Genomic DNA, 22,259 nt, shown 5'->3' on the forward strand with positions numbered 1-22,259 from the left:
GCTTCCTGCTGACCCCAGACACCGTTACCTGGATGCTGGTTTCATATTCTGAACCAGAACATTTATCTCTTTCCATGGCTGTGGTTAAAAAGTTTTGTTGGAATGATTTTCAGTATAATATGGGGGGGGGGGGGAATTCAAGTCTTGCTTATTGCTCCATTAAAATGTACTTTTCCAGACAGGGAGATGGCTGGAGGTGTGTGCCACTAAACTTGATGACCTTAATTTAATTCCTGGGTTCCACTGACTCGCCGAAGTTGTCCCCAGATCTCTGCGTGCTCACCGTGGTTCTCATGCCCTCAGACTCCAAATAAATAAGTTTTTTTTAAAAAGTGTACCATTAACTGGACTTTTATTCAGCCATTAAAAAAATGAAATTTCAGGAAATGAACTAGAAAATAAATCGAGTCGGGTGACCAGGTTTAGAAGAACTAGCACTAGCCGGGCAGTGGTGGCGCACACCTTTAATCCCAGCACTTGGGAGGCAGAGGCAGGCAGATCGCTGTGAGTTTGAGGCCAGCCTGGTCTACAAAGTTAGTCCAGGACAGCCAAGGCTACACAGAGTACACAGAGAAACCCTGTCTTGAAAAAAAAAAAAAAAAAAAAAAAAAGAACTAACACTGCAGTTCTCTCTCCCACAGTCCCCTCAGCTTTACTTTTTTTTTTTTTTTGTATGTATGAATGTGGGTGGGAGGGAATGTGTTTAAGGGTGGGACAGAGCAAGAAAAAGCAAGATGGCTCTTTGATCCAATGGGTGAAGGCACCTACCGCCAAGCTGGATGATCTGAGTCCCATCCCTAAGACCCACACGATGGAAGGAAAGAATAGAGCATTGTCCTCTGACCCCACAGGTAAGCCGTGATGCATGCCTGTGCCCCTCCCACCCCCCCATACAAAATTTAAAAAATAAATAAATAAAAGTAATAAAACGATTTTAAAGCCAGTTAACAATAAAAGATCCATGGAAGAATAAGGATAAAAAGCTTTTAAGGGAGAGAGCTGAGGACAGTCTTGGACCCCATATAATAGGTGGTGGGAGGGGCTACTGATGGAGAGGCCTGGGTAAAGCAGAGATGACCTCAAGGCTCATGAAGCAGGTAACCTGGAGAGACAGATACAACATAGAGCTTGGCCTATCTAGAGAGAAGTCCCACAGAAAAGGTGAGGAAGGAGGAGCAGGAGGAGGAGGAGGAGGAGGGAGAAGGCGGGTCACAGCAGGGTGGGGCTCTGAGTATAAAGGGTGAAGCCAGTCTACTGCTCCCATAGGCTGTATACCATACAAGCAGGTACCAGCTCTCAGGACCAGAAAGGCACTGGTGAGTCCTCCTCTCTACAAGTCCTTTGCCACCTGCCTGTCTTTCAGAGAGTTTCAGGGGCTGGCTTCAGCTACTGATGTCCTCCTTTTCACTCCCTTCCTCTCCCGTAGGTGGCCCCCATTAAACCCTCAGGCACCTGGAGAGGAGATCTAGCCTGCACCATGAAACTGTGGCTCTTTGCCTGCCTGCTAGCCTGCTTTGTTGGGGCCTGGGTGCCAGTTGTCCATGGCCAAGGTACTGTCACTGTCCTTAGCCATACCTTTCTTGTCCCAGTTTTCCGGATGTTGCTTTCTCTTCTCACTTGTCCCCTCCCCAACTTGTTGACATCTCGCACCCCACCCCCCACCCCCCAATCCTGTATCCTTTGAATTCTTCAATGTCTCTTGTGAGGTTTGGCACAGCAAGAATTCCTGGCATACTGCAGATGAAGAGTCCTCGGCTACTTATTCCAAGGATCCCTGTCTCCTTTGCAAGGCTCTTAGGGGCTGCAGGAAGCAGAGGGTGGATTCCAAGCAAGGAAAAGTGCTCTTACAGCTAGGAATGCATTCTGATGCCCTTCCTCTTGCCTAGCTTGGGATGTGAGGTAGAGCTCAGAACCCGGGAGACCCTCCAAAGTGGATTCACTTCCTATGTAGTCTAGTTAGCACTAAGCTAAGGGGGATACAGATTCCTCGTCTGCTAAGTAGGAGTGAACATGCGATGATGCAGTGAACAGTAAAATACTCCCAGCTGTAAAAATACTCCCAGCCCAGCGATCGGGGGACCATTCCTGGTTTCATCCTGCCCTCCTGGAAAGCAGGCGCTTTTGGATTCAGCCACTCAAGGCCAATTCTCGGCATGCAGCCCCCCCCCCCGCACCCCCCAGAATCCGGCCGTTGGGTACTTCATCTCAGAGAAAACATGACATCCCAGCAAGTGTCAAAGCAAGGTCCCAAGGCCAGGTTGAGGACCCAAGATCCTACCCTCTGTCCTGCCTGCTCTTCTACGAGGTCCCACAGGTCCAAGCTTCCAGCAGACCTTTAGGGAGACCAGGAGGGAAACTGGGCTTTTTTTTTTTTTTTTCCCCTAGTGTGCTATCAGAGCCAGGCCCAACCTCTGCCCTTTGATCCTGGGAGAAAAGGGGCCCCCAGTGTTGGAAAACACCTGCCAAGGATCCTTGGAGCCCCAGTCCTTATCTAATACAGTTGCCCCTTGTCCTCAAGAGCCAAAGTGGAGGGACGGCAGGCAGGATGCGCTCTCTCCCTGTAGCACTATACCGGGATCTCCTTGAACCCAGATTTGACCCCGGAAGGCTAGGGCTTGGCAGATGGGAGCTTGAAGTGTAGCTAGATTGAGAAACACACTGATTTGTCAGCTTTCTTGTTTGTTTGTTTGTTCATTTACTTTTCTCCTCAGAAATTTCTAGAAACCTTTCATCCTCCTTGGGCATCCCCTCCAGCCGCTGCACATTCTCCTATTGTGTAGATAAAGTCTCTGCCTCCCCCACGAGGTTAACATCCTCCTGAGGAGACACTAGGTCCAATTTGTGTCTGCGTTGTATGGCTATTTGGTACCTACAAGAACTAACTCTTTAAAGTTTTCATTGGGCCAACAGGGGAACCAACCAAGAACAGCTGGGTCAGTTTAACAGTTACTAAGATGAGTATAAAGAGGAAAAGGGATTTAAGCTGATTCCATGTGGGGTCAAGGCAAGCTCATGCCTGGAGCTGAGATCTTCAGAAAAGTTGAATGACCTTTCTGTTTGTTTATGCAAGTTATACTTATTTAATAAGTTTATTCATTTAGCAGGGCATGGTGGCACACGCCTATAATCCCAGCACTAGGGAGTCAGAGGTAGGTGGATCGCTGTGAGTTCAAGGCCAGCCTGGTCTACAAACTGAGTCCAGGACAGCCAAGGCTACACAGAGAAACTCTGTCTTGGAAAAAAAAACAAAAAATGTTTATTCATTTATTTATTTAGTATGAATGTGTATGGACCAGTGTGCCACAATGCCCTTGTGGACATAACAGGACAAATTGGAGGAGTCGGTTTTCTCTTTCCACTATGTGGATCCTTAGGAACAGGAACTCACTATGTAGACCAGGCTAGCCCCAGAATCTTAGAGATCCTTCCTGCCTCTGCCTCCTGAGTGCTGGGATTAAAGACATGCACCACCACACCTGGCCATTATTTATTTATTTTTATTTAAAAAAAACTTTTTTTGAGACAGAGTTTCCCCATGTATCGTGGAACTCACTCTGTAGATCAGGCTAGCCTGGAACTCAGAGATCTACTTGCCTCTGCCTCCTGAGTGTGGAGATTAAAGGTGTGCGCTCCCATGTCCAGCAAATTTTTAATTTTAAAAATTAAGTTAGGGTCTCATGTATCTCAGGCTGGTCTCCAACTTGCTTCCTCACTGAGGATGGCTTTGAAATTCTGTTCTGCCTGCTTCCACTTCCTAGGTGCTAGGATTCCGGGCATGTGCTACCATACTCGGTCTATGTAGTTCTGGGGACCCAACCCAAGGTCTCATACAAGCTCAGCAAACACTTTACCAACTGCGTTACAGTCCTAGTACCATGTAAGTGCTTTGAGGCAGGGTCTCATGTAGCTCAGACTGGCTTCGAATACATGATCCTCTGTGTCAGCCTATGGATTGCTGGGTTTACAGATGAATATGTGCCTCAGTGTCTGGTTAACCATTTTTAGGAAAGTAGGGCTGGCCTGGGTGCCTCCTCAACCCCCCACCCCCCAACGTGTGTACCTGCCTCTACCTCATGGCAGGGACAGGAGGGACCTTGGGCTGGTTCTTTGCCTACCTGCATTCCCTAATTCCTGACAGCACCCTGATATTAAGGGCTGACAGCAAGCCAGGAAGCTTCCTTATTTCTCAAGTAGACTGTTGACTTCTGTATCTGGAAAGTGGTGTGTGTGTGTGTGTGTGTGTGTGTGTGTGTGTGTGTGTGTATGAGTTTGTGTGTATACATGTTTTTGTACATGTATGTATACATGAATGTATGTGTGAGTACAGGCATGTATGTATTGGTGCGTATACATATATGTATGTGTGTACATCTGTGTGCTTGTGTGTATAAAGGTATATATGTGTGTACATGTGTGTGCTTGTGTGTACACAGGTGTGTATGTATGTGTGTACATGTTTGTGTGTGTGTGCCCACATCTGTGCTTGTTCCTGCCATGATGTGCTCCTGGAATCAAGGATGCGACTGAGTCATCTGGTTGCAGGTACCTTTTTGTGATTTTTTTTTTTTTTGGTTTGAGAACTTCATACATGCAAATATGCTTTGATGAAATCCATTCCCTCTTCCTTTTCCTCAAATATCACGTCATCACCCCCTCACTTTCCCCAGCCAACTTCATGATCTGTCTTTAAACGGAGTCCACTTAGGGCTGCCTGTGTGTGTACATAGCTGAAGGACCATCTGCTAGGGCACAGGTAGTCAGTCTTTCAGGGAACACAGCCCTGAAGAGAACCGAGCCTCTCTCAGTGGCCATCAGTTTCCAATAGCTCCCCAGATAGGAGTAAGACTTGATAAGCTCCCCTCCTCCCCCCACCCATGCTTGGATTCTGGCTCTCTTGATCGTGTGTGTCTCTGTGCACTCAGTACAGCTGCCATGAGTCATGTGTGCCTCCTGGCGCCCCACAACTATTCTTTCCCTGAAGGTGACCCCTTCCTCTGCCTCCTTCTTCTGAGATAATCCCTGAGGGTTGTGGGGAGGGGGTATAATATCGATGTGTTGTGTACAGCTGGGAACTCCACAGTTTCTGATCCTGAATAAATGACCAGTTGTGGGTCTCTGAGGTAAGTACCATCTACTACAAATAGAAATGTCCCTGATGAGGGTGTATACAGGGTGTGAGTATACAGATAAGACTTTAGGGGACAGTTTACTACTATGCCCATTTGATAGTATTAGGTTCTCACTTACAGCTTATGACCTAGTGAGCCACTGGGTGTGCGTGTGCGTGTGCATGCGTGTGCACATGCATGTGAACATGCATGAATGTGCCACACAGTGTATGGAGGTCAGAAGATAATTTGTGATTCTTTCCTACTCTGTGGGTTCTGGAGGTTGAGCTTAGGTGGCCATGCATCTTTTTACCCACTGAGCCATCTCAATTGCCTTGGTAGGTGCCTTTGAAGACTGCTGCTTGGGTTACCAACCCAGGATCAAATGGACTATTCTCCGGCACGCTCTCCGCTATAGCTGGCAGGATGTGAACGGAAGCTGCAACCTACGTGCTGTGATGTGAGTAGGGACCTTCAGTGTTGCTGGAGGTGTGTGTGTGTGCGGAGGGGGGGGGGGTCATGCGTACCTTAGATCCTCATGCCCTAACTTACCACCCACCTTTCCACCCTCTGTAGATTCTACTTCCGCCACAAAGTACTGTGTGGGAACCCAGAGGACAGGAATGTGAAGAGGGCGATGAAGAACTTAGTAGGGAGGAACAAGCTGGTCTACAGTCCTCACCTGACGAACACCTCAGGTGAGACCCCGGCCCAACATCTCAGGGAGGAAAACAGCTCAGCGTGCGATCACGCTTCTAGCCAACCCTCTTCAAAGAGTCAGTCGCTAGTCAGTCAGAGATGAAGTGAATAGCCAGGCAATCGCGTCAACATTTAGCTCATGTGCAGCAGCAGTCTACCTCGGCTTTCCTTCTGCAAGAGCTTTCCGCTTTTCCCTCCCTTTCAGGACTATGCATTGAACCCAGGCCCTTGAACGTGCTAGGCCAGCAGCGTTCTACCACTAAGACACATCTCTATCTCTGCCATTTTATTTTTGGTGTGAGCGTGTGCACATCGCATGTAAATGAGTACGCGGTTGTGCCTTGGTGGTAAACCTATTGCTCTCCTGGCTTTACTGTCTTCAGAAAGGGACTGTCACTGAACTGGAAGCTTGCCGTTTTGACTAGGCTGGGTGGCCAGTGGGTTCTTAGGCTCTGCCTGTCTCCATCCCTCAAAACTAAAATTACAGGCATGTGTAGCCATGCCTCATTAAAGTTTTTTTTTTCTTGGCCAGTTGGTGGCGGCACATGACTTTATTCCCAGCATGCAGGAGGTAGAGGGCAGACAGAACTCTTTGAGTTTGAGGCCACCCTGGTTTACAGAGCGAGTTCTAGGACAGTCGAGGCTATGCAGAGAAACCCTGTCTTGAAAAAACCAAAACACTCTCTCTCTCTCTCTCTCTCCTTGAGATTATAATAATTATGCCATTTCCCCTTTCATTTTCTACCCTCTTCATCTTCCTACATGCCCCTCCTCATCCTCTTTCAAATTCACGGCCTCTTTTTTTTTTTTTTTTTTTTTCATATTAAATGTTGTAGGTAATACAGAAACTCCTAAATACATAAATACAACTTGATCAGCCCTATATTTCCGGGCTGGCCATTCTGTGTGCTCTTCCATGGGGAAGGCCATTTCGCCCAGGCTCAGAATTCCTTAGTCTAGGATTGAGGCCTCCTAGGCTCCACCTACCCAGCATGTCTATTGTTGCAAACTCCATGGTTCCCCTGGCTCTTAAAAATCTTACAAAGTGAGTCCAGGACAGCCAAGGCTAACACAGAGAGACCCTGTCTCGAAAAACAAAACAAAACAACAACAACAACAACAAAAAAGTCTTAAAATGTTTCCTGAGCCTTAGGTGCAGGAGTTGTAATGTTATGTTTTGATTGGTTGTGATTTTCTGTAGTGGCTGCTGTCTGTTGCATCCAGAAGTTTCCTTGATGAAGGGCGAGAGCTACACTTATCTGTGAATAAGAACAAATATTAGTAGTTAGGGATTATGCTGGTTTAGTTAAGTGGTGGTTGTAGGTTCACGCTCGCAAGATTCGAGACTTTACTAGGTAGGTGGCTAGGTTTCCCATACCAGGCATGATTTTTGCTCGTTTTGAGAAGTTCCAAAGTCCAATCAGAGAGCTGCTGGTTACCACCGAGATGCACGTGTCACTGCTGCACACTTTGGGTTATCATGCCGCTCTGGTCATTGTTGTGGTCCGTAGGCATCAACCATAGCTGGGTAGAGCTGTTGGTTGCTTCCCTCCTTTGAAAGCTTGCATGGTGCTTTTTCTTTTCTTTTCTTTTCTTTTTTTTTTTTTTTTGCATAGGGCTTGAGGTTCAAACTTAGGCCATCAAGCTTGCACAGCAAGCACTCTTAGCTACTACCAAATTCTCCCCAGGCCTCTCTATCTTGCCTTCTTTTTGTCTTTGTTTTGAGACAAGGTCTCTTTATGTATCCCTAGCTGTCTTACTCGATCAGGTTGGCCTTGACTCACAGAGATTTGCCCACCTCACCTCTGTGCCACTACACGGGACTCTACCTTGTGTTTTGAGACCGGGTCTCTTACTGGGATCTGATGCTTGCCATTTAGGCTAGGCTGATTGACCAGTGAGCTCCAGAGATGTACTTTTCTGCCTCTTCAGGGTTAGTAATACAAGTTCGTACTACCACACCTGGACTTCTGGGTGCGTGCTAGGGATGGAACTCAAGCTCTCATGCTTATATGACAAGCACATTCCCGACTAAGCTTTCTCTCCCGTACATCCTTGCTTTAGTGAATGAGTTATGTTTGTTTTCAGGGGTTAGGGAGCTATCTCACCCATTAAAGTGCTCACCCATGCAAGGGTGAGGATGGGGGTTTGGATCCCCAGAAATCCATGTGTGTGTGTGTATATATATATATTGGGTGGGTGTGGTGGTCTTCCAGTAATTCCAGCCTCAGAGCATGGAGCATGGAGACATATGATCCACAAAACAAGCTCGCAGCTCTGGGTTTGATTGAGAAACTCTGGCTCAATGAATAAAGTCAGAGAGCAATGGAGGACAATTTCTGACAACCAAGAGCTTCCATATGCACAGGCGCACGTATACAAGTGCACCCACACATGTGAGGAAAAAAAATGCACATACTTGCACACTGTGTTACAGCTCAGAGGGGAAAGATATCCTGGCAGCTGGGAGCCAAAAGATATCACAGTCATACTGCATAACAAACCTCACACAAAAGACTTATTGGAAGAGACACAGGAGGGTGGGTGGCAGTGGCTGCCTCTGCTGAGGTGAGAAGCATCAGGGAATGGACAAGAGACAGCCTTATAAAAGGCCTTTGGGGGTGGGTGGAGCTTTCCAGGATGGCCTGGGATTGGTGGGAATTTTGTGGTCTGCTCTTGGGGCAAGCTCAGGGATTGGTGGGATATTTTATATTTTTCTCCCTTCTTTATTTTTTATTTTTATTTTTTATAGTACATCATGGACAACAGTTTCCCTTCCTCCTCTCCTCCCCGCCCCTCCTCTTCCCCTGCTGCTTGCCATCTACTCCTCCTCCGGTTCCCTTCAGAAAAGGGCAGACCTCCCAACATGGCATATCATGTTGCGATAAGACTGGGCACCTCCCCTCATATTAAGCCTGGACGGGGCAGCCCAGTGAGAGGAAAAGGATCAGTTGATAGGATCTTTTTCTTGGCTCTGGTCTCAGGTTTAGGGTCAAGTCGGGGTCAGGATGTTCTTTCCTTGGATCTCTTTACATATCCTAACAGAAAAAGTGGAGAAAAATGAAAACAATTACTCAATATATATTGTATATTGTGCCCCCAACCCATCTCCCACTCCTCTGTAATTCTTTTTTTTTTTTTAATTTAATTTTTTAATTTATGTGTGTTGGTATGAGGGTGTCAGATCTTGGAGTTACAGACAGTTGTGAGCTGCCATGTGGGTGCTGGGAATTGAACCCGGGTCCTTTGGAAGAGCAGGCAGTGCTCTTAACCACTGAGCCATCTCTCCAGCCCCTTCTCTGTAATTCTAACATCTACTCCCTCCCATTTATCCCATTTCCCCTGGAAAGTTTCACTTTATTTCTACTTTTATGCATACAGATATGACTTTTATTAGACCATATAAAATGTAGGAACCACAAAAAAGAAAAAAAAACACGAAATATTTGCCATTTTAAGATCATCTTAATTAGCTGGGCACGGTGGCGCATGCCTTTGATCCCAGGACCTGGGAGGCAGAGGCAGGCAGATCTCTGTGAATTTGAGGCCAACCTGGTCAGCTTCATTCACTTACTATGCTAGTCCCCAGTTATATGCATTTCCCCTAGAGTGACAGGATGCTGGTTTCTCTTTGGATGAACAAAATTCAATTTTGTATGTAGATGTCTCCTTTTCCAGTTTTCTGTTGCTGGACGCCTAGGCTTGTCTTACATCTTAGCTATTGGTAGGCAGCCCTGGGATATAACAACTTAGAGGGAAGTCTCAGCTGCTGCAAAGGACAGGTCCAACCAAAGGAAAAGTTCACTGGTTCAAATCACCAAACAACAGCTTCAGGTTCAGCTGGGTCCAGGGGGCTAAAGGTTTGTTGTGACACTATTCCTGGGAGGATGTGAAGGAACGCCCACTCAGCCCTGACAGGGAACCGATGACCAACTTAAAGTAAGGAGAATGTCACCAAAATACAACTTGGGGAACCAATGAGTTCTACTGGGGTTACTTTCAAAAATATGGCAAGAGACAGAAACCTCTTTAAACACAGCTTCTTCACCACAACCCACTCCAGCACGGGTTGACTACTCAAGAAAGCTGAAGACCTGGAGAGCACTGGACACCCTGCCTGCTGCTAACTAGGTTGAAGAGGGAGGGCGTGAGAATCTGATCAGTTTCAGGGTCTTCCCGAGGCTATTCAATTATTTACTTCCTGAACCTAATGAATTTCCCTGCAAGATAAAGAGTTTCACCTCATCTTCGCACATCCTGCTTCGCATCCTGGTAAATTGTCTCTTAATAGCTTTCCTCTAAGATGGAAGGCCTCAGTCTCAGAGGAAAGTTCTATACAAGAGAGTTCGTGGAGCGGGGCTGGTGGTACAGCCTGTAATCCCAGCGCTTGGGGAGGCAGAGGCAGGAGGATCTCTGCGAGTTTGAGGCCAGCCTGGTCTACAAAGTGAGTCCAGGACAGTCAAGGCTACATAGAGAAACCCTGTCTTGGAAAAAAAAAAAAGTATTGGTGGCTTTAAAACAACAACAAAACGAAACAGCCGGGTAGTGGTGGCACACACCTTTAAACCCAGCACTCAGGAGGCAGAGGCAGGTGGAGCTCTGTGAGTTTGAGGCTAGCCTGGTCTACACAGTGATTCCAGGACAGCCAAGGCTACACAGAGAAACCCTATCTCGAAAAACCAACAAAACAAAACAAACAAGCAAAAACAAAACAAAACAAAGCCGAGGGTGGTGGCGCACACCTTTAGCCCCAGTACTCTGGAGGCAGAGGCAGGCAGATGGCTATGAATTTGAGGGTAGCCTGGTCTACAAAGCGAGGCCACGACAGCCAAGATAACATAGAGAAACCCTGTCTAGAACCCCCCCTGAAAAAAAACCCCAACAAAACAAAACAAGGTGCCACTATGTAACCCTGGCTGGCTCTGAGCTAGATATTCAACGAAAGCTTGCACACACACTATCACACTGTTTGCTGCAATTACAGACGTACAGTACCATGCCTCGCTGTTAGAATTCTTCTATTCAAAATAATCTTTTTACAATTTATTTTAATTTTGTATATGAGTTTGCTTTTAAGTATGTGCACCACAAGTGGGCCTAGTACCTTTGGAGGTCGGAAGAGGGGTGACAGATCCCCCTGGAACTGGAGCTGTAGATGGTTGTGAGTTGCCATGTGGGTACTAGAAATTCAACCTCTGTCCTCTGTAAGAGCACAAAGGTGGCTCTTAACCACTGGACCATCTCTGCCAGTCCCTGTTGGCATATTTCTCTATTTCGCCTTCCACTTTCCAACAGGCACTCAGACTGAAAAGAAGAAGTCAAGTCATGCCAAGTCCAAAGTGGAGAACCCCAGCAGTATCAGTGTGAGGAATGCCACCCGAGGCCGGTTCAGGTAAGGTTCTCCTGGCCACATGACTGTCCTTCTGCTATTGCTTTGCTGGCAGTGGTCTACCGCAGGAGCAAGGGGCTGGGTGTAGGCTATGTGGTCATACCCTGAGCTTCATGTGCAAAAACCTTAGGTGGCTGCTCATGCCTTAAACCCAGTGTATGGGCATCAGTAAATCCTAATGTTGAAACACCAGGGAGGTGGGACATGCACTCTGTCCCACCTCTGCCCTCTCTTTTCCTTTTTAAAGATTTATTTGTTTATTTATTTAATAGTTACAGTGTTCTGCCTGCATGTACACCTTCAGGCCAGAAGAGGGTACCAGACCTCACTCCAGATGGTTGTGAGCCACCATGTGGTTGCTGGGAATTGAACTCAGGACCTTTGGAAGAGCAGCCACTGCTCTTACCTTCTGAGCCATCTCTCCAGCCCACTTGCCTCTTTTTCTTTCTGCAATACTAGGGCTTGGACCCAAGATCTTGTGAAACTAGGCTAGTAAGCACTCTGCTACTGAACCGTCCCCATCTCCTGCTTCTTTATCATTTGTATATTGAGGTCAGGTCTTCCTAAGTTGCCCACGTTGGCCTGGAATTTGTCTGTAGCGGAGACTGGATATTTAGCCACCATTGATTGGCTTCAATGTAACACACACACACACAAACACACACACACACACACACACACACACACACACACACACACCCTCAGACATATATATTTAATGTATGTGCATGAGTGTATGCCACCGTGAGCACACGGAAGTTAGAGACAACTTTTGGGAGTCGCTTCTTTCTTCCCACCCTATGGGTCTCAGGCATCAACCTCTGGTCAGCAGGCTTCGTGGCAAGCACCTTGGCCTGCTGAAGCATCTCGGGCACAGCACACCTGAAGCCAGATGTGAAAGGGGAAGCTCCTTATGCAGCAAGCAAATGCCAATAGGTGTCCCTGTAATTCATGCCCAGAGGTGAAGGGTACAGCATGCGAGACTGACCCATTGAGGACTCAGAGTCTCAGAGCCTCGGCTTTCCCATCTGTAGGAGGGGAGCAGTACTAACGCTGTCTGTTTCACAGGATGGTGAGGATGACCAGCAAGATCAAAAATTAAGCTTGTTGCTCAGATGAGCAGCAGCCGGAGGACAGGAGGAATCCCCTAAAGTGCTTTCTTTGGGGCATGACCTGACCTTTGAACTCATGAACTCACAGAATCTACGTTTACCTGTCTAAGACTGAACTCACCAGCATTTCAGCATGGATGAGTAGGGGACTCACAAGGACCTACCCCTCGATGAAGAGCTATTGCCTGTTGATGATTGCTGGGGAAGAGAATCTTTTTTTTTCCCCCGGAAGTGTTGCTTGAGCAAATCGCCCATAGGCCCATAGTCTAGTATATAACCCCCAACCCATGCTCATGTAAGCAACTCTAATTAAATGCCGTGGGCCACATGCAAAAATAAGAAGGAATTAAAGCAGGAGGGACCATGTTAGAAAGGAGGCATTCAACTGGAGAGAGAGGGGAACTAGAGGAGAGAGGGTATGCATGTCTGAAAATGGTCAAAGAATTAAAAAACAAAAACGTGGGCTGGAGAGATGGCTCAGTGGTTAAGAGCGCCACCTGCTCTTCCAGAGGTCCTGAGTTCGATTCCCAACAACCACATGGTGGCTCACAACCATCTGGAGTGAGGTCTGGTGCCCTCTTCTGGCCTGCAGGTGTACATGCAGGCAGAACACTGTAAATATTAAATAAATAAACAAATAAATCTTTAAAAAGGAAAAGAGAGGGCAGAGGTGGGACAGAGGTGGGACAGGTGGCTCAAAACCATCTATAATGTGATCTGATGCCCTCTTCTGCAGATAAAGCCCTCATATACAATAAACAAACACACAAACAAACAAGCCTTTAGAAAATGAAAATGTAAGAATCTTTAAAAATGAATTCCTCACATGATGTCGGTATGTAGTACGCCCTCAGGAGCTTAGTGCCCGTACACTCCTAGGACTCAGGGAAGCGCTGTCCTTATATTTCTTGGTTATTCTATAGGATGTTGCAAAGGCTACGGACGATCTAGGATTGGTGCTGTTTACGGAGTCTAAGGCAGTGTAATCAGATGCGTGAGGACAGCTTGGGCTGCAGTGCGAGTTTAAGGCCGGCATAGCAAGGTCCTGTCTTAAAGCAACAACAACAACAACAACAACAACAAAACAAAGAGCAAACAAACAAAACCTAAGCCAAAACAGGACTGAGGAGATGGTCTGGGGACAATAAGTTTGCTACACAAGTCTGAGGATCAAGTGTGTCTGTAACCTCAGCCCTCCCATAGTAAGATGACGGAGACAGGAGAACCCCAGGAAGGCCAGCTAGTGGCTGTAAACAGCCACGAACAAGAGACCCTGTTTCTTTTTTGTTTGTCTGTTTGTGTTTTTTAAGACAGGGTTTCTCTGTGTAGCCTTGGCTGTCCTGGACTCACTGTGTAACCAGGCTGGCCTCGAACTCATGGCGATCCACCTGCCTCTGCTTCCTAAGTGCTGGGCTTAAAGGTGTGCGCCACCACACTCGGCTGAGACCCTGTTTCAAGCAAGGTGTTAGGTGAGGAATGATACCTGAGTTTTGCCTTGTGACCTCCACAAGCATCCTGGAGGGAGCCTCCTTAAGATCCAGAAAGTCAATGGCTCATAAGCATCAAGAGGTCCCTGAAATTTACCACAGAGGTTATACAAGCAGCAGGGAGGACTGCCTAACGGAAGGGAGGAGACTGCCAAAATTGAAGCTTTAGTGAGTAGGCACTCAGGCCAGGATGGGCTTTCAGAGATGCACTTGCTCTTGAGTCATACACGACGCCTCTGTAAATAACCCCAGCCACCTTATTGGTTTGTCAAGTTCAGCATTGGTGGTATGGTTACTTTGCTCTGTGGCAGTTGTTTATCTGAAGTGAGTAGATATTTCCTTACATCTCCCCCAGGAAGAGCGTCACCCAATGAGGAAGCATTGCCTTCCTGGCACACAGATGTGTTTGCCAACCTGGAAACTCTTTCAATCTCACAGCTCAATATTTTTATGGAGGTGTTTATACACAGCATGACTGATTATTAACTTCACTTTCAACCCTTCTCCCCTGAGGGGTGGAACAAAAATCTGGTCAATGTCTCACTTTTCCTTGTGACCAGCCCTTGATACACTCAGGAAACTCAGTGCCATATAAGACATCCCAGGGGCTTTGGAGCTTTGTGTCAGGATTTGTGGCCAGAGACCAACTGTTAGAACAAAAGTTGCTTCTAGGGGCCAGGGAAGTGTCTCCTTTAGTAGAGTCTAGCATTCATGAAGCCCAGAGTTTCACCTCGAACTGGGCATAAATCAGGTGTGGGAGTTGTCATCCAGCACTGAGGAGGCGGAGGTAGCAGGATCAGGAGTTCAAGGTCCTCTTTCACTCTACAATTAAAAAGATACTCTTTATTGATTCTTTGGGATTTTCACTTCATGTACCCCAATCTCACTCATTTCATCTTCCCTTTGTATCCACCCTCTTTCCTTGCAAATGCCCCCCCCAAGAAAAATAACAAACAAATAAAAATCTCACCATGGAAGCTGTAGTGTATCAGTGTGTCCTACAGTACACCTTTTTGTCCACACGTCTTTACTTGCAAATATTTATTGCAATGAGCCACTGGTCTGGTTTGAGGCCTCTGGCTTCTGTTACACTATCTATATTGGATCCTACTGAGGACGCCTCTCAGATATCCTGTTGTTGCCCTGTGTCATGGAGATCCTGCAGCTGTGGATTTGCAGGACAGACCCCTTTATGCACTCCACTAGTTCATAGATGACGTATATGTTGGAGTGGACAAACTCATGGATTTGGGCCTGGGTAGTAGCTAAGATTGCCAGCCATCTAGCCCTCTCCCATGCCCTCACTACCAGGACGAGCTCTCTAGCACTGCTCTGGCTAGCTTACCCAATGCTGCAGCCAGCAAGGGGGTGGGGCCAGATCTCCTGCTCTGATGCTCTTGGCCCATGGCACCAGGACAACTTCTCTACTGTACTGCCCAGGTGACGTGCAGGGCCTGCTCTCCCAAGTGCTGTCACCAGAAAGGGGCAGAGATAGCTCTCCCGGGACCTCTGAGTGTCTTCAAATTTTTGTCCAACGCAAAGATTCCGAAGGAGCTAAATCTCTGGTTAAAGCTAAACACAGCACAGTAAAACTGTAATTCAGCATCGGCCTGTCCAGTCTCAGGGTTGAAGTCACTTCACAAGCAACGAGAGAGATTAGCAGATAGGCACATGATGAGAAATAAACACAGCAGGACACTTCTGTCAGTTGTGGGTCTCCACTCTGCAGGTCCTACTCTTCCTCTTGGGCTAGGATGCAGTTCTGTGAGTAACAGTAACTCACACGGTGGTCAGTTTTCTCAAAGGAAGAAGGCACAGACCCGCTGGCGCTTGCTTTTGTTACTGGCCCTATTGATGGGCAGTGTAATTCACCATTTCCCAAGGAGCAAGAACAGCAGCTGCCTTTGCGTCTTCAGTTCTGTTTCACTTCATAGTGCACAAACCACTTGGCTTCTTTTTGTTTTTCATTTCTCCAGCACCTATTTACTACTCACTGCCTGCATGGCCCGGTGAGGGCTGGGTGTATGTGTGGGGCAGGGTAACTGTAGTTTCTTTGTTATTGTTGTTGTTTTTTTGGGGGGTGGGTGGGTGGGTGTGATTTTGTTGTTTGTTGGTTTTGTGCTTGGCATAGAACCCAGAGTCTTCTGCACCTTATCACGCTATCATGGAGCCATCCCAAGCCCCCAGTTCAATCTGCTTTTCCTTTGTTTTGTTTTGAGACAGAGACTTTTGTATCTTGGGCTGGTCTTATGTCACTACATAGTGGAGGATGATGTGCTGAAACTCTGATCCTCCTGCCTCCACCTCCGGAGCCCTGAGAGTGTATGTGTGCACCACCATGCTCAGTCTGTGCAGTACTGGGGATGGAACCATCATTCCGGCCCCTGGTGTGTGTGTGTGTGTGTGTGTGTGTGTGTGTGTGTGTGTGTGTGTGTTCACATGTGTGCATGCTTGTGGACATGTGTTCACACCATGGGTGCTGCTCTTCATGGCACTATCTGCCTTTGATTTTTGTTTCTTTTTTTAATTAATAAGAAATACATTTTTATTAATTCTTTGAGAATTTCATACAAATGTACACTACATTTTGACTATATTCACTGTAGTCCCTTTAACTCCCCCAAGACCCACCCTCTCAACTACCCACCTCAACGTCCTTTTCTCCTTTTCATTTTTAAAAAAAATTGTATTTTCTGAGTTTTTTGTTATCAAGAACAAAAAACAATTAAAAAAAATATAGCCTCCTCGAATTTTGGCACAGGCCTTTTATCCTAGCACCCAGACAGCAGAGACTGGCAGTATTTATGAATATAAGGCTAGTTTGGTTTACATATCAAGATCCAGGCCTTCCAGGGCTACATAGTGAGATCCTGTCTAAAAAAGTTATTTAATTTTAAAGTGTGTGTGTGTGTGTGTGTGTGTGTGTGTGTGTGTGTGTGTGTACATGTGTATACATGCGTGTGCCACAGTGCGTGTACAGAACTCAGAGGACAACTTGCAGGAGACAGTTCTCTCCTTTCACCATGAGGGTCCAGGTCATTGAGCTTGATGGCAAATGTCTTCTCCCTGAGCCATCTCACCAGCTACCCTTACCCCTGATTTTTATTGAGATGGAGCCTCTCATTTAGCCTGGGAATTGTCATGGGACCCACTTAAATACCAGGTCAATGCAGATAATAAATTTTTTTCTTTTTTCTTTTTTTTTTGGTTTTTCGAGACAGGGTCTCTCTGTGTTAGCCTTGGCTGTCCTGAACTTGCTCTCTAGACCAGGCTGCCCCCTGAGTGCTGAGATTAAAGGCCTGCATCACCACACCCGGCTAATACATTTTTTTTTTTTTTTTTTTTTTTTTTTTTTTTTTGTAATTAAGCTGCTACTGATCTATTAGGACTGCAGAACAGACTTAGGAGCTGAACTGAGACCCTGAAGGGGCATTATGCAGCATATTTAAAGGATGAAACCATAAAGCGAGGGGATGGGGTGGGCTGTAGAACTGTCCAATCATAGTTTGACATAAGGGGTTGAGCAAGGGAGTTTCCATCAGTCAGGATGGGAATTGGTTCCTGGGCCTGGGAACATGGACTTAGTTGACCCTGCCAAGCAAGATGGAGAAGTTGTCGCTGAGATGTCTCAACTCAGACAACTCTCTCCTTACAAGTTGTCCCTGAAATGTCTGGATTCAGACAACTGTCTCCTTACAACAGAAGCCGCTCAGCTATTGGGAAGTCCCCGGTTCCCCTAGGGTCTGGAACCTTAAACTTAAGTTTCTCCCTACGATTAAATGGAGTCTGAAAATAAAATGGGGGTACTTAGAATAAGTTTCATTTGTTTGTTCCCAACAGGATTACCAATTAGGTTAGACTGGCTGGCCACTGAACCCCACGGACCCTTCAGTCTCTTTATCCTCAGTGCTAGCATTACAGGTGCATGCCACCATGCCTTGTGGGTTTGGTTTTGTTTTGTTTTTAAGTGTGGGCTGTAGGGATCGAACTAAGGTCCTCAAGCTTTTCTGGAAGGCATAACCGAGCCATGCGTCTAGCATCCTCCTGCCTTAGGTTTCTGTCATGTTTTTCTGGGAAAATGCCTCAGCCTGGGCTGAATCCCATGGGGGTTCCCTCACCTAAAGAGCTGTGCTCTAGCCTTCATAACAGATGGCTCCTGGGAGGCTGGCCCCTGGCAGATTGGATGTGGCCTGACCTTGGACCATTGCTTCCTCACTCTGTTGAGATGAAATGGGACCCCTAGTTTGTGTAGTGCTGGATTTATCCCAGGGCTTTGGGCATGCTAGGCAAGCACTCTACAGCTGAGTTGCGCCCTGTACCCGCTGTCCAAATCTATTTATTTGTTGTTGTTGGTTTTGGGTGGTGGTGGGTGTATATAGTTTAGAACACAACTTAGGGAATGGGTTCTCTTCTCTCACTTTGGGGTCTGAAGATTGACCTCACATAGCCTTGCATGGCAAACACTTTTACCTGCTAAGCCATCTTCACACACACACACACACACACACACACACACACACACACACACGTATATATTTTGGGGGGAGGGATTATGACAGGGTTTCTCTGTGTAGCCCTGGCTGGCCTGGAACTCACTGTAGACCAGGCTGGCCTCAGACTTACAGAGATCAGCCTGCCTCTGCCTCCAGAGTGCTGGGATTAAAGACGTGTGCGACCATGCCCACCTAAGGTCCAAATCTTTTTTTTTTTTTTTGGTTTTTTGAGACAGGGTTTCTCTGTGTAGCCTTGGCTGTCCTGGACTCGCTTTGTAGACCAGGCTGGCCTCGAACTCACAGCGATCTGCCTGCCTCTGCCTCCTGAGTGCTGGGATTAAAGGTGTGCACCACCACACCTGGCACAACAATCTTTTCTAAAAAAGCAAAATGGACCAGGGATGTAGCTCAGTGGTGGGGTGTTTGCCTAGGGTCCCTAAAGTTAAGCTGTCTGTTCAATTCCCACTACCACTCAAATAACAACACAGGGACATAAACACACACAGAAAACAAAATCCTAGAACACATGTTTTCTTTGTATCAAGTTATCCTTAGTGGTTTGGAGCCAGGCTTCAGAATGGAGTGTCAGTAAACACACGCATACACCCCCTCCACCCCCGCCCCACCTGCAGTAACCACAAAAGGTTAGGCCCTAGCCTGTGCACTATGTGGCAATGTCAGCAGGTTCCTGTACACTCTCTAACCAGTTTTCAGGTGATAATACTGCTTTCCTCTGATAGCCTTTCTGGGGACCAAATGTACTAGTGTTTGAGAGGTACACTCAAGCTGCAGAGAGTTTTTCATTGTGATGTATATTCCAGCCACTGAGCCAGAGCCAGGCACAGTGACTGACAGCACAGCTGCAGGTGGAGCCACCAACCAGATCCTGGGCACGTTGCTTAACTTTTCTCAGTTTCATTGTTCCATCTATCTGCAGATGTCCCCCCCCCCCCCGTCCCCCCTACCCCCACCTCCGCGCCAGAGACAGGGCTTCTCTGTGTAGCCTTGGCTGTCCTGGACTCACTTTGTAGACCAGGCTGGCCTCGAACTCACAGAGATTCGCCACCACACCGGGCTTCAGTTGTTCCATCGATTAAACGGAAACTCTGTGGAGACTTGCCTGTTTGCCAGTGTTTCATGACAAACAGGAAATGTGTGAACACCTGAGAAAATGGCATGGCCCCGAGAGGCTGCCACTGGCAGCCTGGTTTGAGGTTTGTGCCAGATGTACAGAGGGGTGACAGTCCCCAACACACCCTCTTCCCTAAGGCAAAGGCCAGGTGTTCCTGGGGCTACACAAGACCAACCTGGGCCCTCCAGCTTCCCAAGGCAGAAGTCTTTCTGTAGAAGGTAACATCTATTTATTTGAGAACACAGAGGCCAAGTACTTTAGTATTTTCTCCAGCTTCAATAGAAAAGTATCCTGTGACCCGTAGTCCAGGCTCTGGGGGTAACGAATCTGGTAGGTAGCGAAGGTGTGGGGAACAAACAAGGCTTGATTCCGAGGGATGAACCTCACACCCATCCTAGTCACCTAGCCCCATGCCCCGCCAACACCCTTTGTGAATCGCAGTGTAGTCCAGAAGCTTAAACCTGAGCAAGACAACGTGTCCCTCCTGATGATGACCCTGGCTGTGGGGTGGAAGGACACCCCCTGAGACGTTGAGCTGAGTCCAGGAGAGAGGTTGAAGTGCTGGGGGTCCCTCAGCACAGGCTGGGTCCATTTGAGGTCATTTTTCCACTTCTCCCAAGTTTTGAGGTTCCACTTGGTTAGCCACTACACCCCCACCCCACCCCCCAGTGATCAGTTTTATCCACTTCCGATGGCATGAGAGATCCCCGGTGTGTTGAGGCCTCTGTCCATCCTCTAGAGCAGCTGCAATTGGACCGTCAGCCGCAAGGCTTGGCTTGGCTTGTTGGCCCTGCTTGGTCCTGAGCTCCTGCTGTACTCACCACCTCCAGCTGGTATTTCCCTGGTCTTGGTCTCCTGTGGCTCAGCTGCAGGGAGCTGAGGCCATGCAGGTGATTCGTTCGGGAAAAAAACCTTTGATTGTTGCCTCTGGCAATAACATAGTGGATCTGGCCTTCCAGACTCTCAAGAGTGGGGCCGGAATGCTAAGATCTGCTTGACCTGGCCCAGGTGTGAAATGTACAGGGTCAAGGTCAAGGGGACTTCCGTGTGAAGGGTGGCCAGGCTCACCTTAGGGGAAGGGACCAGGTAAGCTGTCAGAGACTGTGGAAACAGGGATGGAAGTGGGTATGCTTGGTTCTGGGCTTCTTTGTCTAGTCATTCATCTACGAGGCCAAGGTCAGCTAAGGCTGAGGACATAGCTGCACAGGCTAACCTCAGTTCTTTGATGAAAACAAACAAACAAACAGGAGAGACTGAGGAGATGGCTCAGCTAATAAAGTGCTTGATGTGCTGAGTTCAGACCCCTAAGACCCATGTGAAAAGCTGGCTGTGGGGGCACATGCTGATAGCTTCACTGGACGGGGAGACAGGAGGAGCCCAAGGGCTGGCTGGCCAGTGGTACAGTCAAGTCGTGAGCACCAGGTTTACTGAGAGACCCTGTCTTAAAAAATGAAATAAAGCTGGGCCCATGAGGTGGGTCAGCAGGTCAAGGTGCTTGCTACCAACCTGAAGACCTAAGTTTGGTTCCCTGGAAGCACATGATGGAAGGAGAGACAGTTAATTCCTATAAGTTGTTTACTGACTTCCTTATCCATGTCTTGTGTGTGAACGCATAGACACACACACACACACACACACTCACACACACTCACACTCACCACCACCAAATAAATATATTTGTAAAAAAAACACAAGGTGGAGAAAAAATGGTAAGGCAGTGATCTTGACCTCTTGTTTCCAGATGTGTATATACATGTGAAAACACACACACACACACACACACACACACACACACATGAGAGAGAGAGAGAGAGAGAGGGAGAGAGGGGAGAGAGGGAGCGAGGGAGAGAGATGCTTACACACAGATAGGCAGAGAGGCAGACAGACAGATACACAGATGCTTACACACACACACACACACACACACACACACACACACACACACACACACACACACCTATAAAACCAAACAAATAAGAAAGCAAACCAGCAATTAGGGAATCAAAGCTTTGCCTTGAAGACCCCAGCAAGTGAGGCAGATAACATCAGGCTCCAGAGCCTTAAGGTGGTTCAGAGGCAGCCCAGGTGACTGGTGTTATAAGCAAGGGCCTTTTTTTTTTTTTTTTTTGCAAAAAGCAATGTCTCTGAAAGATACAAGAATCTATGGAGATACAAACAGCATACCCAGTTAGTACAGACAGAGAGCAAGGAGAGGTCTCAAAAGAGCCTTCCGCTGGCTTCCCTTGTACTTCCTGTATCTGGCTCCCTTTGAGAGGACCCTGTGTACAGAGGACAAGCCCTTCTTTATATGAGCTCTTCTGAAGTGCCTTTATGGTCCTGGCAGCTGGACAGTACCCTGAGGAAGCCAATGGGCCTCAATGGCAGGCCACCCCGGGCTGGGTGATGTAGCTAGTTCCACAAAGGGTTATCTGTGCTTACTGTCCCCTCTCCCCCCCCCCCCCCCCCCCCACGAGTTGTGCTGTGTCTGTTTCAGTTCATTTACATGCTTACGGAGTGATCTGTTTTCACATTTGAGAGAAAATTATTTCAGTCTCTGCCCCTGCTTCTGGGAAAATCTCTTCTTTCTGAGGAGCCTGTCTCAGCTATATGCTCTTACTGACACCTCCTGGCAAACAGTGGGTATTACAGGCAAAGACGCTGCAATGCCCTCTCTCCGTTAGCACTCAGTCCGTCCCAGCATCCTGGCAACCATTCCACTCTTACTGAAAACCAAAGGCCAGCAGTACCACAACGAATAGCAGTGAATGTGGGATAATTTGTACGTGGAAAGCCTTTTTCAAATAAAGGGAAAAAACCAAGTGAAGAAAATGGAAGATAA

General features: G+C 47.4%; 2 protein-coding genes across 2 annotated transcripts in view; one reads left to right on the plus strand and one right to left on the minus strand.

The window, feature by feature from the left end:
- The window catches only part of LOC127203988 (zinc finger protein 721-like), a 1,570,727-nt gene that overhangs the window by 645,956 nt on the left and 902,512 nt on the right, over positions 1–22,259 (minus strand).
- Positions 1,478–11,345, plus strand: Ccl25 (C-C motif chemokine ligand 25). The gene is made up of 5 exons (XM_051161793.1): positions 1,478–1,550; positions 5,451–5,568; positions 5,685–5,806; positions 11,103–11,199; positions 11,327–11,345. Exons 1-5 carry the CDS (start codon positions 1,478–1,480, stop codon positions 11,343–11,345), a joined length of 429 nt encoding a protein of 142 aa, XP_051017750.1.

The sequence above is a fragment of the Acomys russatus genome, chromosome 19, assembly GCF_903995435.1.
Source record: "Acomys russatus chromosome 19, mAcoRus1.1, whole genome shotgun sequence".
Taxonomy (NCBI): Eukaryota; Metazoa; Chordata; class Mammalia; order Rodentia; family Muridae; genus Acomys; species Acomys russatus.

Excerpts from the sequence above, each read along its gene's own strand:
- Ccl25 (XM_051161793.1), top strand. The coding sequence starts at position 1,478 with ATGAAACTGTGGCTCTTTGCCTGCCTGCTAGCCTGCTTTGTTGGGGCC. Across the intron at positions 1,551-5,450 it reads GCCAGTTGTCCATGGCCAAG|GTGCCTTTGAAGACTGCTGC; the intron begins GTACTGTCACTG and ends TTGCCTTGGTAG. Across the intron at positions 5,807-11,102 it reads TCACCTGACGAACACCTCAG|GCACTCAGACTGAAAAGAAG; the intron begins GTGAGACCCCGG and ends ACTTTCCAACAG.